Source organism: Podarcis pityusensis, assembly GCF_964106645.2.
Source record: "Podarcis pityusensis genome assembly, chromosome: 1".
NCBI classification, from domain to species: domain Eukaryota; kingdom Metazoa; phylum Chordata; class Lepidosauria; order Squamata; family Lacertidae; genus Podarcis; species Podarcis pityusensis.
The window spans coordinates 57,535,717-57,548,599 of record NC_138028.1 but is presented as its reverse complement, the minus strand read 5'-3'; the positions used below and the strand labels follow the sequence as shown (position 1 = coordinate 57,548,599).

The following is a 12,883-nucleotide window of genomic DNA, read 5'->3' as shown; positions in this document are numbered from 1 at the left end:
AGGAAGGAAGGAAGGAAGGAAGGAAGGACAGAGGCCAGTGTTGCCCATGGCACCCTGACCATCATTCAAGGCACCCCAGGGTGCCATGGCACACTGGTTGAAAACCACTGCACTGGTGTATCTGTCATGATGGCAACATAGCTGCCATTCTGCTGGCACAGCAGGGCTTCTACCGGATGCAAAAGCCTATTTAGCGAGCAGAACTCCAGTATAGGATTGTGCCCTAATTTCAATAGAATAAAATAACTAGATAATTCAAGAGTAGTGAGGATTTCTTTTCCCTAGGAGAGTAAATTTAAATCCCTCAGAGTCTCATTCTCAGGGCAAAATTCCCAATGGAATTCGGTTTTAAGGCTGGTGTGCTTCCATAAAGGCAGGACTGTCAAGCTTTAATTAGATTTTGGGACTTTCCCACAAGCTCAGCAAATCGTACAAGAGGATGGTGTTCTCTGAACTTGACAATGCAGAAGGAAGCACAAATGTAATTAGCTGGTTTTCAGCTGTGGCTACAGATTTCCAGCAGAACCTAATGGAAGGCCATTTTCCTGGAGTGCTTATCAGTGTTGCAACAAAAAAACGTTCGGACAAGTTTGTGCAGAAAGCCTGGCAGTTACTGTAAGTCATCTGCACATGCAAATAGCTAATTTCCATTGGTGACTGTTTATACATGTGTGTAGGTGGAAGAACACATGTGGGCTTTAAGCTTCTCTGACACTGATCTCCTGCAAGGCAGACACAACACAGGTTCCTGGCACTCGGTGATGTGCCACTGATAAATGGAAACAGATTGCCACTAGTAGATTAGGCAGGCAAGCCTTCGGCTTCTTTGGCTTGTTTTTAAAGTAGTGAGTGTTCAGCATACTAAGTGTGCTAAGTGAACAGAGAGAATTTCTACCTTTCATTACTCTGGAACTTCTAGTGCTCAGAAATCCGATTTCCCTCCCTCCTCCCTCTGGCATACTGTTGCATCAGTAAGGGGAAGGCGGACTTGTCCATGTCCGACTGACAACAATTCCTAACAACATTGTCTCTTATGCCCCTGAGACTTGTTGATTGTCCCACTTCCTGAAAAATAGGGATGGCTGAATCTGTCAATTTTGCTTTCTCCATTTTCAAGTTGGTTCTCCACATTCCACATCAAATTCTTTTAACTGATTTTTTTTTTACTGTGGATTTCTCTTATTAAAAACATTTTTGTATTAGGTTTTGACTAATATACCGTTTTGCAAAGTGATTGCCTCTCTTTGTATGTTCTTTTCAGTAGTATAGGCACCTCCATGCATGCTTTGCTCTGGTGTATTCATTTTTGTACACCTTAGTTGGCTGGGAAACTGCATTGCAAAATTCGAGGACAATGCAAATTTCAAAGGGTGGTTGTGTTTCAGTCCGTGTATTGTTTCCGAAATTGCAAATGAGGCAGGTCTGCCTGTAACTAGTGAACTAAACCCAATTTCTCCCCCATCCATACTCAGAAACACACCATTATGTGCTCAGGTTGGTTAAACTCAGTGCTTTTCTTCTAGGGGGGAAAAAGTGCCAGTACTGTGTACTCTTCAGTACCCCTAGGAAGAAAGCACTGGTGAGCTAAAGGGGAAAGGTGCCTTGTCCTGTGGCTCACAGCTGAGGCTGAGTAGCTGGGAGGCAAGTATGAAATGGTGGAGTTTGAGATAGAGGGTATCGAGCCAGGCAGTGTTAGGAACAGCCTAAGGGAGACCATATATGTGAAAGGTTGGTGTCTGGAGTTGACTGCCTTTGGTAGATGGCAGAAGGAGGACAGCACATCGGGGTGGTATTTTGGAGTGTCAGAGTCTTGGAGACTTTGTTCTGCTGGGGCGGCAAGAGAGACAGCAGCTAGAACATATTATTGTTCTTGATACTATATTGAATACATAATTTCCGTATTTTACATTGTATATTTGTTGTTTTGTTGTGTGAGTTGCTTTGAGTCTTATTTTAACTATAATAAATCTAATCTAATCTAGGCTGCATTCACACAGCACTTTCTTCTATTTCCCCAGGGTTTTCCTAACTGTGAATTTCTGCATTGTATTTGAGTTAACAAATGAAGTAAAAGCCACTTTCATAAATCTAGTGGAATGTAGTGGGAGATTAGCACTCATTTTTGTGTTAATTCCTTCTGAGTAAAAAATCTATTTGCAGCTCCATTAACCCAGAAAACTACAGGGGTAAAATGCTGAAATTTGGGGTGCTGTACTCGCATACAGTTCCTGCTGTCTTTATGGGGGAAAGATGGGGAAACAGAAACACACATGTTTGGAAAAGATGAGGGAGTAGCAATGCTGTCCAATGTCCACTAGTATGAATGAAATTTAGTTTAGCATGCCAGTCTATCAGTCAAGAAGCCACAGTTCCATAATTCAACAGGTACCACAGTGTGAAAGGCATATTAGAAAAACAGGACAGAAGAGCTGACATTATAATCAGGAAAACTAATACAATATTTTCCATCCACCCCTGCTATTTCGCCACTACGCACACTTTGCATTAGATCAGTTACCAGAAAATAACGAAGGAGGAAGTCTTTAATATAATTTCTGGAAAATAATGGGCTTACAGAGGATACGACAAAGGGTGTGGCAGGCCTAGCATTAGTGTGTCATTTAATTTCAGTTTGGTCTGAGATAAGTTTTCCTCCCTCCCTCGCAATATTAGAACTTGGAGTTATTCCTCAATCAAGTTGACTGGCAGTGGGTTCAAGTTTGAGAAACGGAAGTATTGCTTCACCCAGTGTGTCCTCCACTTCTGGAGTTCACTAATGCGGTGATAACCATAAACTTAGAAAGGCATATGCATATATATATCTGAGGCTTGTTTGTTTAGTATGAAGGTCTGGAGAGGTTTACAGGATTCCTTGGGGTCAGGAACCAAGAACGCTAGGCCTGGGAGTGGAAGATTTTGCATGAGCATGCCTGGCACCAGCAGTCAGTCAAGCATTAGCCAAGGGCCCCAGTGATCAAAAGGGCCCTTCAGTGGCCTGACGTGGCTGTTATTGCCCTCATTGCTTGCCCCCGGGGTATCTGTTTTTACCTTGGGCAGGTAGCACTATTGCTTTTGAACAGGAGCCAGCCTTGGTTCTTATCTGTGGTAGTTGCCTGCCATTTTAATTTACCTCAGATGCAATGACTCAACCTTTAGATCCAGGGCCAATGTGTTTTGGATCAATTAAAATGGTAGGCTGCTACTATGGATAGGAGCCAAATGAACCTACCCTATTCTTTTGATTGTATTAGTTTTAAACTGATTTTAATATTGTATTTATAAAATGTATGTAACCTGCTCTGGGGCCTTGTGGTGAACGGTAGGTAAGAAATCAAATTAACCTGCACCATTATGCTAAAATGCTGTCTGGATACCCAGCAAGGAAAGCAGTAATTGCTGCTGCACAAAAAGGCAAGTTGCATAGTGTGTGTGTGTTGCCAAGCAGGGGAGGGGGCATCCATGGTGAGGACCTTCCAAAATTTGCTGCTGTCCTAGAGTCCCCCTACCCACTTTAGCCCTTGTGTATCCAGGCTGAACACCTGAGGAGGTGAATATCCAACAAAGGAAGCCTAACATTGTCTATATGTTTTTCCCTTGCTGTCTTGGTGCTAATCATTATCATTTCTGCACCCTTCCACCTCTGCTAATTCAACTTTCAAAAGGCAAAGGGTTCAAAGAAAGGGACTGGGAAGAAGGACAGGAAGATTGTGCCTCTTTAATGAATTACTAGTTATTTTATGCTCCTTTCTGGTGTTCAAGCAAAGCACCTGGTTCCTGTTCTGAATGCTCCAGCTACTTCTTCACTTGACTACTATAATACACTATCCATTGAACTGTTATAAAATGCAGTTTGGAAACCTCAAAATGCAGCAGTTCTGCTTTTAGCTGGAACCAAATCGCAAGCTCACATAGATCTTGTGTGACCTTTACTAGCTGCCAGTTTGTTCCTGGGCTCAATCCAAGTTGTTGGTTTTGACCTTTAAAGCCCAAAATGGTCTGAGCCTGGGTTAATCTGGGAGTTTCTCTCTCCATATATTAGTTAGAGAATTATATGTTAGATGGGGAACTGTGGTACTTTACATATTATTGAATTCCAGCTCTCGCCAGCCACTGTTAGCTGAGCCCGTGGCCAAGGATGATGAGAGCTGTAGTCCAGCAATATCTTCTGGAAGGCCACAGCTTCTTCATCCCTGACTTGGATCATCTGGATAATATTGCCCCTTGTTGCGGCACTAATATGCATTTTAATTTGCCCCCCTCCTCCCAGTGCTTAAAAAATAGCCAGTGACAAGGGCCACAGACTGAGGATTGTAACTGAAAGAAATGTAATAGTTTATTGATACACTATTGTGTTTATTGATAGGTAAAGGAATATTAAATAAATAATATTATGAACTTAAATAATTGCATAACAAACAAAAAGGGAAAATCAATCAATGTAATAGACAACACAAGGCAATGTAAATAAACAATAAAAAAGACAGATGATGGCTTGGGTTGTGAAAATTCCTCTGGGTGAAATTCATTGGACCTATTTAGTGGATGCATTTAAGCACTTTGGGAAAACATTTTTGTTCTTTGAGCCTTTTGTGATTTTGGAAAGTGACAACTTTATTAGGTTTCTGCTGCTTTGTTTTCAAACAGATTTGAAGGTTTGGCACTGAATGAAAATGTACTTTTATGCTATGTTTCTTCATCTTGCAAGCTACTTTGACAACAGAATAGAAACAATACATTTTTGTGTAGATAAGGCTTATCATGTGATTGTTTCTAGAACAGGGGCATGAGTGTGTGTGCCAGAACAGGTAGAAGAACTGACCTACCCCCATTTTCTGTTACAGAAGATGCTTCAGGGCTGAAAAAAACACAAGACCACCTTCCAAAATCTCACAGCAAGAAACACAGTAAGTTAGCTACTACAGAACTATTGCCCTGTAAGGTGGGGCTGATCAAATATTTACTGACATAACAGATAGCGAAGAGAACCAGATCCAACAGAAAAGGAATTGCACACAAAATGCCCACTGTAAACTTCATTAGAATTTAAATGTCTGAGAAAAAAACCTGAAGGTCCTACTGTATTACACTCTTTTAAGCATTATTTCCTAGGGATAAATGGCAACATGATAGCCTTGGCTATGAACATCCCCTTCACCTTCACTGTCCAGTCAAAGTAAGGAATGCACTTTAAGACATTTGTTTGAATGTTGTAGCTTGCCAGCTATGCAACTTTAACCTTCTCCCACTGTATCTGGAGATGAGTTAGGTGGTTAGACAACTACAATGCTCAAAAAAAACACACAACTGCCCTTTTTATCTGTTCCTATATTCCCATGAGGGTGACCATTCAGAGTCTGATACTAATTTGGGAGTTTTTCTCAGAATGTCCCATTTGAACTGGGCTCAGTTGCATATTTTTCCTTCATTCAAAGCAGACAAGAGTACAGGAAATAAAATCGAACGTAACCGATTTGTAGAAAAGACTCTACGATCTGAAATTAGAGACAAAAACAAAAATGAGTTAGGTATTTGTCCTTAGTGAGAACCTCAATGCTACAAATAAACTTGTAGGAGATGGCTTGTTAGCCAAGATGTCATTCTTTCATAGAAATGTAAACTTTGTAGTGGTAGGCATGGATTGAATCTTTCATTGATTAAACATTTGCCATTGGTGGGGATGGAGGAGATAAACTGTATGTTGTTCTGCTTTTCAAACTGTCCTCAACTAAACAGTTAGTGGGGGGTGTTTTAGGGAAATGTGGCTTGGTTGAGAAGGATCGAGCACTCTCTTTCCCCTTGTCAATTATCCACTGCAAATTGCTTCCCTCTAAGTATGCTTTCAAAGGCAGACGGAAGAGCCTTTGGGCTTCTTTATACACAGCTGCAGTGTAGCATGTCTTTTGTCTGACACCAAATGATGCTTCCTGTGGTCTGAAAATTTTCTAACTCTCCTAGATCGATATGCTTGTCTAAGGACAATATACCATCTAATTTTTCACCTGTTCAGAGAACTATTGGTTATTTTGTATACATAGCATAAGGATGACCTCCTATTAGGAACTGGGGGGGGGGGGAGGATTATCCCATGTAGTAGTTGTTGCTGTGGATAACTTTTCATTGTAACACCATTTTATTTTAGCTCCTCGAGGGACTCACTTGTGGGAATTTATCCGAGACATTCTCCTGCATCCAGAGAAGAATCCAGGCTTGATAAAATGGGAGGACCGGTCTGAAGGCATCTTCAGATTCTTAAAATCTGAGGCAGTAGCTCAGCTGTGGGGAAAGAAGAAAAACAATAGCAGCATGACTTATGAGAAACTCAGCCGTGCCATGAGGTAGGTTAACAAGAAGGGAGAAAGTTTGGGCACAGAGTAACTGTGCTTAGTTTCGAATCCTACGGTGTGATCAATGTATTTGATATAGAGCAGGAGAGTTGAGCACGTGGCCCTCCTATATTTTGTCCAAGGCCCATTGGCCCAGCAAGACCAATGGTCCTGGATTTTGGTAGTTATAAGCCAACATTTGGAGGTCACTGCTTCCTCATCCTTGATATGGGAGTTCCAATGAAATATAAGTAACCACACCGACTGATATTTGTAAAACTGTGATGCATGATATTGCAAAATTTTGCATGTAGCCTTTTATTGGCCTAGTGGCCATCACAGAGAATTGTCACAATTCCAACCAAGTTAGGAATACTTAAATCTCCGTGAGTTAATTGGTTTCATTGATTTAAAGTATGCCTAATTTTATATTGATTTCATATTGAGCTATGTTACTTTGAGCCTTTGTGTTCAGTAAACTAATGAGTCAATATTTGTTGGGGCAGTGGGATTACACTTGCCTGTTCCTGCTCTGACCTTCACCAGAAAGTGGGTGGTGGGTCTGCCACAGTAGCTTGTGGGTGGAGTTTGGGGTTTCTAGACCGTGTTGCACTCCTGATCACATCATGAAGTGGGTTCTGAATCCCCTCTGAATCAGCCTTCAAATAAGCTCACCTATTTTCTGTTTGGGGAAGAGGAATAACTTAATTTGCCAAATCCAATTTTAATTTGAGTTCAGGGGGAAATTAACCCACCATTCATTAGACAGTTCTGATATATCCAACTTCATTGCTCCTTTTTAACAGATACTATTACAAAAGAGAAATTCTCGAACGTGTAGATGGTCGGAGACTAGTATATAAATTTGGAAAGAATGCCCGTGGCTGGAGAGAAAATGAGAACTAAGGATCCACTTTAAAAACAACTGTACAAATTTTCACCAACAGGAACTTGTCATGGATGTAAATATTTCAGAGACTATTTTCTTCTATTTATGTACAAAAAATTGAGGGAGGACGGGCAGAAATCTACTTCTAATGGGAAGAAGGAACACTATGGTTTATTGATGTTGAAGTTATTTTATTTGACATATGTCCTTCTATGGGGAAAGATGTACACAGTTTTCTGTGACCTATGATATAATGCTGTATGGTTGTGTTTGGGGATGTGTTTTCCTTTCTTGTGAAGACTTTAAAAAATGTATTCCAAGAGAAATGTGATTTATAACAATACTGTGAGAGAAGAATGTACTAAGATGAACTCACAGGGCATTACTTTTTACTTCAGAGCCTGAAAATAAGGACTATTGCTTTCTGCATGTAAGAGAAATTAGGATGCATCTATATATTGCCCTTCCCCAACCTGGAGCCTTCCAGATATTGTGGCAAATGGTCAGTAACAAGGGGAGTTGTAGTCTAAAACATCTGGAAGGCGTGAGGTTATGAAAGGTTGATCTATAATCCTTTATCACAGTATAAGGGTTGTATGAGAAGATCTGGCCACTCAAATCTTGTGTCTGTTTTAGTCAGGTAGCTGAGTAAAACTGTGGAATATGATGACTGTGGGATATTATTTCTGTAGTCAATGTGCCCTTGACCTGTCTTGGTCTCCGTTCTTGACCCTCAATTTAAGAGATGGGTTCATGTTCCTGGATAAAGACTATTTGTTCAAATAACTGTCCTGGAACATGAGAATCCATGATCTCAGTAAAAGGGTATTCTTTTGTTCTGTGAACCACCCTGAGGCCTCCGGGTATAGGGTGGTATATAAATTCAATTTTTATTAATAATAATAATTTTTTATTTTCTTTAGTGGAATTTGATTACCGGTTTTGTGAATGCTTAGCTAGCTTATGAAAAGAAAAAGAAAAACAACTCATGGTGACAGCCTTCCCCAATCTGGTACAAGTTGTTGAACTGCAACTCCCATCACAATTGACTATGCTGGCAGGGGCTGATGGGAGTTGGAGTCCAACAAATACCTGGACAGCACCACATTGAAGAAGTGGTTGGCTGTTAACTTGAGACACGTTTGAGTATCTTAGGCAATCACTGTGCCAAAATCTCTGTGAAAAAGTCAACTTTTTGGTCAGATATAATCTTCATACAGAGAAGGGCTTTAGTTCTGTGGGAGAGCACATTCTTTGCATGTAAACAATCTTAGGTTCAATTTCCAGAATCTTGCAGTAGGGCTGAGAGGCTCCTGCCTGAAGCCTTGTTGGTGCCAGTCATTGTAGACAATACTGAGCCAAATCTGACTCTGTATATAGTACCTTCTTATGTTTCGACTTAATATGGGTTTGAATCCTGCTCAGATAGAGTAAGAGCAGGATAGAAATGTAACCATATACAAATATATATATATCAAAATATAACAATGGTCTGATACAGGGGTGGGAGTTTTGGGGCCTGCCAAATGTTTTTGAACTCTGACAGTCACAGCCAGCATGGCTAATTGCCAGAGATTGTGGAACTTGTGGTATGGCAAAATCTGGAAGGGGCAAGATTATCTACTCCTTGCCTAATACAAACTGTCCATCAAGCACTCAAAAATTCTGTTTCTGGCTGCTATATATACATGTTGGCCTAGTTCTCACTCAGGTGAGATCTTGACTGCACCACATTCCATAGTTGAATTCTCCTCCATACAAAGGCCACTCCTTCCATCTGACATCTCAAGGAGAAAACTGACGTCTCAAGGAGAAGCCTAGGGTAGAACCTTACATCTAATTTCTTTTTGTAACTATTTCTTTGTTTTTCTTTTTTTATGGAAGACCATTCCGTCACATGAGCACTTACAGGCACTGTGAAATGATATGGTCTAGACACAGATTTACCCTATCAGGGGAAATTAGGCAATTGTTGCAAGTGCTAAACTTAAAAATGGTCACTTTGGGCTCATGTATATTTGCCCACATGATTTAAATCCAAACTGGAGTCTTAATTTCAAAGTTTCCTTTTAAAGTTCTTAGATGGCAGGTGATAGCTCGTTTTCTAGGTATATAATGGAAGAATAAAGCAACAGAGCACAGCACAAAACTGTCAAGGCTACTGGGGGACTTGGGCAGGTTTTTACAGACGCAACCAAGTCTTCTACAGCCTTAAAGGTCAATGAGTTGATTATGGCATAAGCTTTTGTGCCTCCCTCTTTGGTCTTTGCAGAAAAACACACATAGGCATGTCAGGGAGACAACACCTTTTCCTGCTCAGTTATTGCCAAAGCTGTCACCATCAGTTATAGTTATGTGACATTTTTTTACTTTACATAAGGTGGGTGGAGGCAGGTTCATCTTATTTACAAATGAAATCATAGGACTCCAGCCGTCAAAGCAAGCCTTTTCTTCTTGTCTCTTTTTCTTGACTTAACATTTGTTCTGTCTCTGAATCAGATTCCACCACCCCAGCTTGCTTCCTATTGCCATTGTTAACTTCATGGGTCCCCGCATCTAACCAATTATCTGATCCTGCATAAATGTTAGGCAATGGGTTGGATTTGTCACTGTTGGGAATTACCAGTATGGAGTGTTTCTGAGCCAAAAGGTTATACACATTGATAGCCAATCTATAGTTCTAATGAATGAAACAAACTGAATGGATAATTTTGTACTTCTAATTTATCAGTGCTTGGGAATAAAAGAATAGCGCTTCACGATGGCCCAGATCACACACAGAGCTAAGCAAACTATGGCAAAGCGTTGCCCTGCTTCCCGGAGCTAAGCCATGGTTTAATTTCGCATTACATCTGAATCTGAGCTCACAGTTTGTTCTCCCCAACAAATCATGAATGTGGGGTCAAGAACAAACCCTGGCAATATTCGTGTCTTGTTTGGAGCTTGACAAACCATGAGCCTGGGATCAGACATAATGCCAAACCCAAGCCATGCCTTAGCTTTGAGATAGCATAGCAGCAGGAGGACTTGAGGAGGAGAAAAGTATCTGTACTTTCAGTCATTTATAACTAGCCTTGGCTTGGATAGCGTTACATGCAAACTGTATGCGCCTTCTTCTGTAATATGTAATATGAGAAGCTAATTAAAAGAACTTCTGTGCTACATACAAAATGGCTGACAGTTGTGTTAGTATTTAATTATTGTGTTGGCTCAAATTCAAGCCCTCAGCTGGTTAAATTAGCTGTAGTCCTTTCTGGTTTCTTATTTTGTCCAACACCTTTCTTGCTTTGGAATTCTTGGAAGTAATCCACATTGACTAATGCTGCTATTTCACTGTCACATAGATCTTGTGGTAACTACTTATAATTATGCCATCATGTAAAAATACTTCTTTGATGACAATTTTACGGGAGCTAGACTGTTCCCAGCAGCTCCTCAGTTTGCAGAGATATTGTAATTAGGTGTGAACCTTTAGGACATAAGACTACATATTTACATCGGTAAAATAGTTATTCTCTCGTCCCAGCAATCCCTAGGAACAAAAATTCTATAAGAGGGCCTAGTGATTTATCTCAGCACCCCCTTCCCATACTATGCAACAGGGGTGGAGAATCTGTGGCCTTCCAGATGTCGTTGGACTACAACTCCTATCATCCCTGATTATGTCCATGCTGCGTGGGGGCTGAGGGAAAGTGAAGTCCAACTGCACCTGGAAAGCATAGGCTCCCTATCCCGGCTATACAGGAGTCTTTGGTAGAAACTAGCATAAAACCAACGTAACTTTGTAGTGTAGAGACGATGAGGAACAGTTGTTCCTCTTATAATGAGCAGGAACTGCAGGAATAGTCTCTTTCTGAGTTCATAAACAACCTTCATTAGATTATTTCTCAATCCTATAATATCAATCCACGATACTGAATAATAGCATCAGATATTTCCTGCTATTATTCAGGACTTCATTTGATTTCAGGACTCTATAGATTTGGAAACAGAAGTAATGTAAGATTTATTCTGCTATAAACAGAGACAATAGATTTATTACCTGCCACAGATCTTGCCAAGCACATGCGGTCGCAGCCAAAAATGAACTTTTTACCATCTTTAACCAACAGGATGTTTATATGAATGTTTATATCATAAAGGCATTTCTGAGATTGCTCTTCTAATACGGTATGTTGGCAAGCAAGGGAGTGGTGATTTTTTTAAAAAACAAAACAAAAACAAAAGGTTTATATATATATAATATTACTCTGGTAAGATTTGTATATATATTTTTTATTTTAGCATATTTTTCATATGCATAAAGTTCTATATAGGATAAAGGTGTTTCTATATTTATATTGGTTGCAAGCAAATCACATGGTCAAAGAATTTGTTGTGCAATCTGTCTGTGTTGTTTGCTACCTAAACAATCTTTTTAGCACATTTTTTTGTGTACAGTGCAGTCTGATTCTGTGCATGTTTATTCACAAATAAGTTTCACCTTGTTCAGTGCTCCTCAGTACATGCGCATAGGATTGTAGCCACAGTGAGCTTTTTAAAAGATACTTATTGGGAGCTGCTGAATGTCAAGTTAAATGTTGGGACATTTATATGCTTAGCATTCCAGCTTTCATGTTGCTGAATAATCTCAGTTTGTTGCTCAATCTTTGCTGTCTAAATGTTTTCCAACAGGACAATACTTTGGGTATTTTTGCTTCAAATGTCAGATTAAATACTGTCACAGAAGTGCCATAAAATGCTTAACACTGATTTCTGTTTATGAATGCTAATTAAAACAATGCTTTTCTTTGCTTCCTGTGGTTTTTTTTAAATAAATAATTTGAATTCCCCTCATGGCAGTTGCTTGAGAAAGAAATAATATAGTCTTGATAAGGCAAGATGTGAAGTAGGAAGTTAGAGTCATGGCAGTTTGAGGCATCTCTGTCTTTAGAGAGCTTAGAGGGCTTCAGTTGGAATATAACAGAGCAGAATGAATAAAGATGGGCATTTATTCACAAGTGGGCAACGTTAGCATTTTGGAAGAGGAAATAAATTATCTTTTATTTTATCTGTCACAAATTCCTGACAGAAATGATTCCCATGTTTCAGTTAAGAAGTCTCTTTTAAATTATGACTCATACTGATTTCTGTTCACAATCTCTCTGGGCACAGTTCAGAAAACAACATAAGCCTTCACTGGTAAACATTGGTCCAGCAAAATTAATAACCATATTTCTATTGACATCAGTAGAGACAATGACATTCTCCCAGCTCTCAGTTCATCATATCTATTTCACATCATGTTCTCATCAGCATAACTAAATCTCATCTGTTAATTAGCAACGCCTCTTTAATATCAGAGTCCTCTAGCATAACATATGCAATTCTTGAGACTGGTAAGATCTCATCAGACCATCCAGCACTAGATGATTCACCTGTTATACTTGCCAGATTACTTTAATAGCTTTGCAATGGATATGTAAAATATTATGAAGCTTCCATGTTGAAATTACCTTCAGGCTAGAAAGCATCTGGGACTTATTTGTCTCATGCCCAGATAGACCTCTCAACAACAAGGCAAATTCTGCAAGACAAATGTATTGATGATAGATAAATGATAGATGATAGATGATAGATAGATAGAAAGATGATAGATGATAGATGATAGATAGATAGATAGATATACCCA

The 12,883-nt window shown here is 39.7% G+C and overlaps 1 protein-coding gene across 1 annotated transcript in view; it reads left to right on the top strand.

Annotated features, from left to right (window-relative positions):
• The window catches only part of EHF (ETS homologous factor), a 51,193-nt gene extending 39,188 nt beyond the window's left edge, over positions 1-12,005 (top strand). The window contains exons 7-9 of the mRNA XM_080984103.1: positions 4,842-4,904; positions 6,140-6,335; positions 7,130-12,005. Of these exons, the coding sequence (XP_080840229.1) occupies positions 4,842-4,904; positions 6,140-6,335; positions 7,130-7,229 (359 nt within the window). The 3' untranslated portion in view covers positions 7,230-12,005. The remainder of the gene's footprint in view (positions 1-4,841; positions 4,905-6,139; positions 6,336-7,129) is intronic.
• Positions 12,006-12,883: the final 878 nt, after the last annotated feature.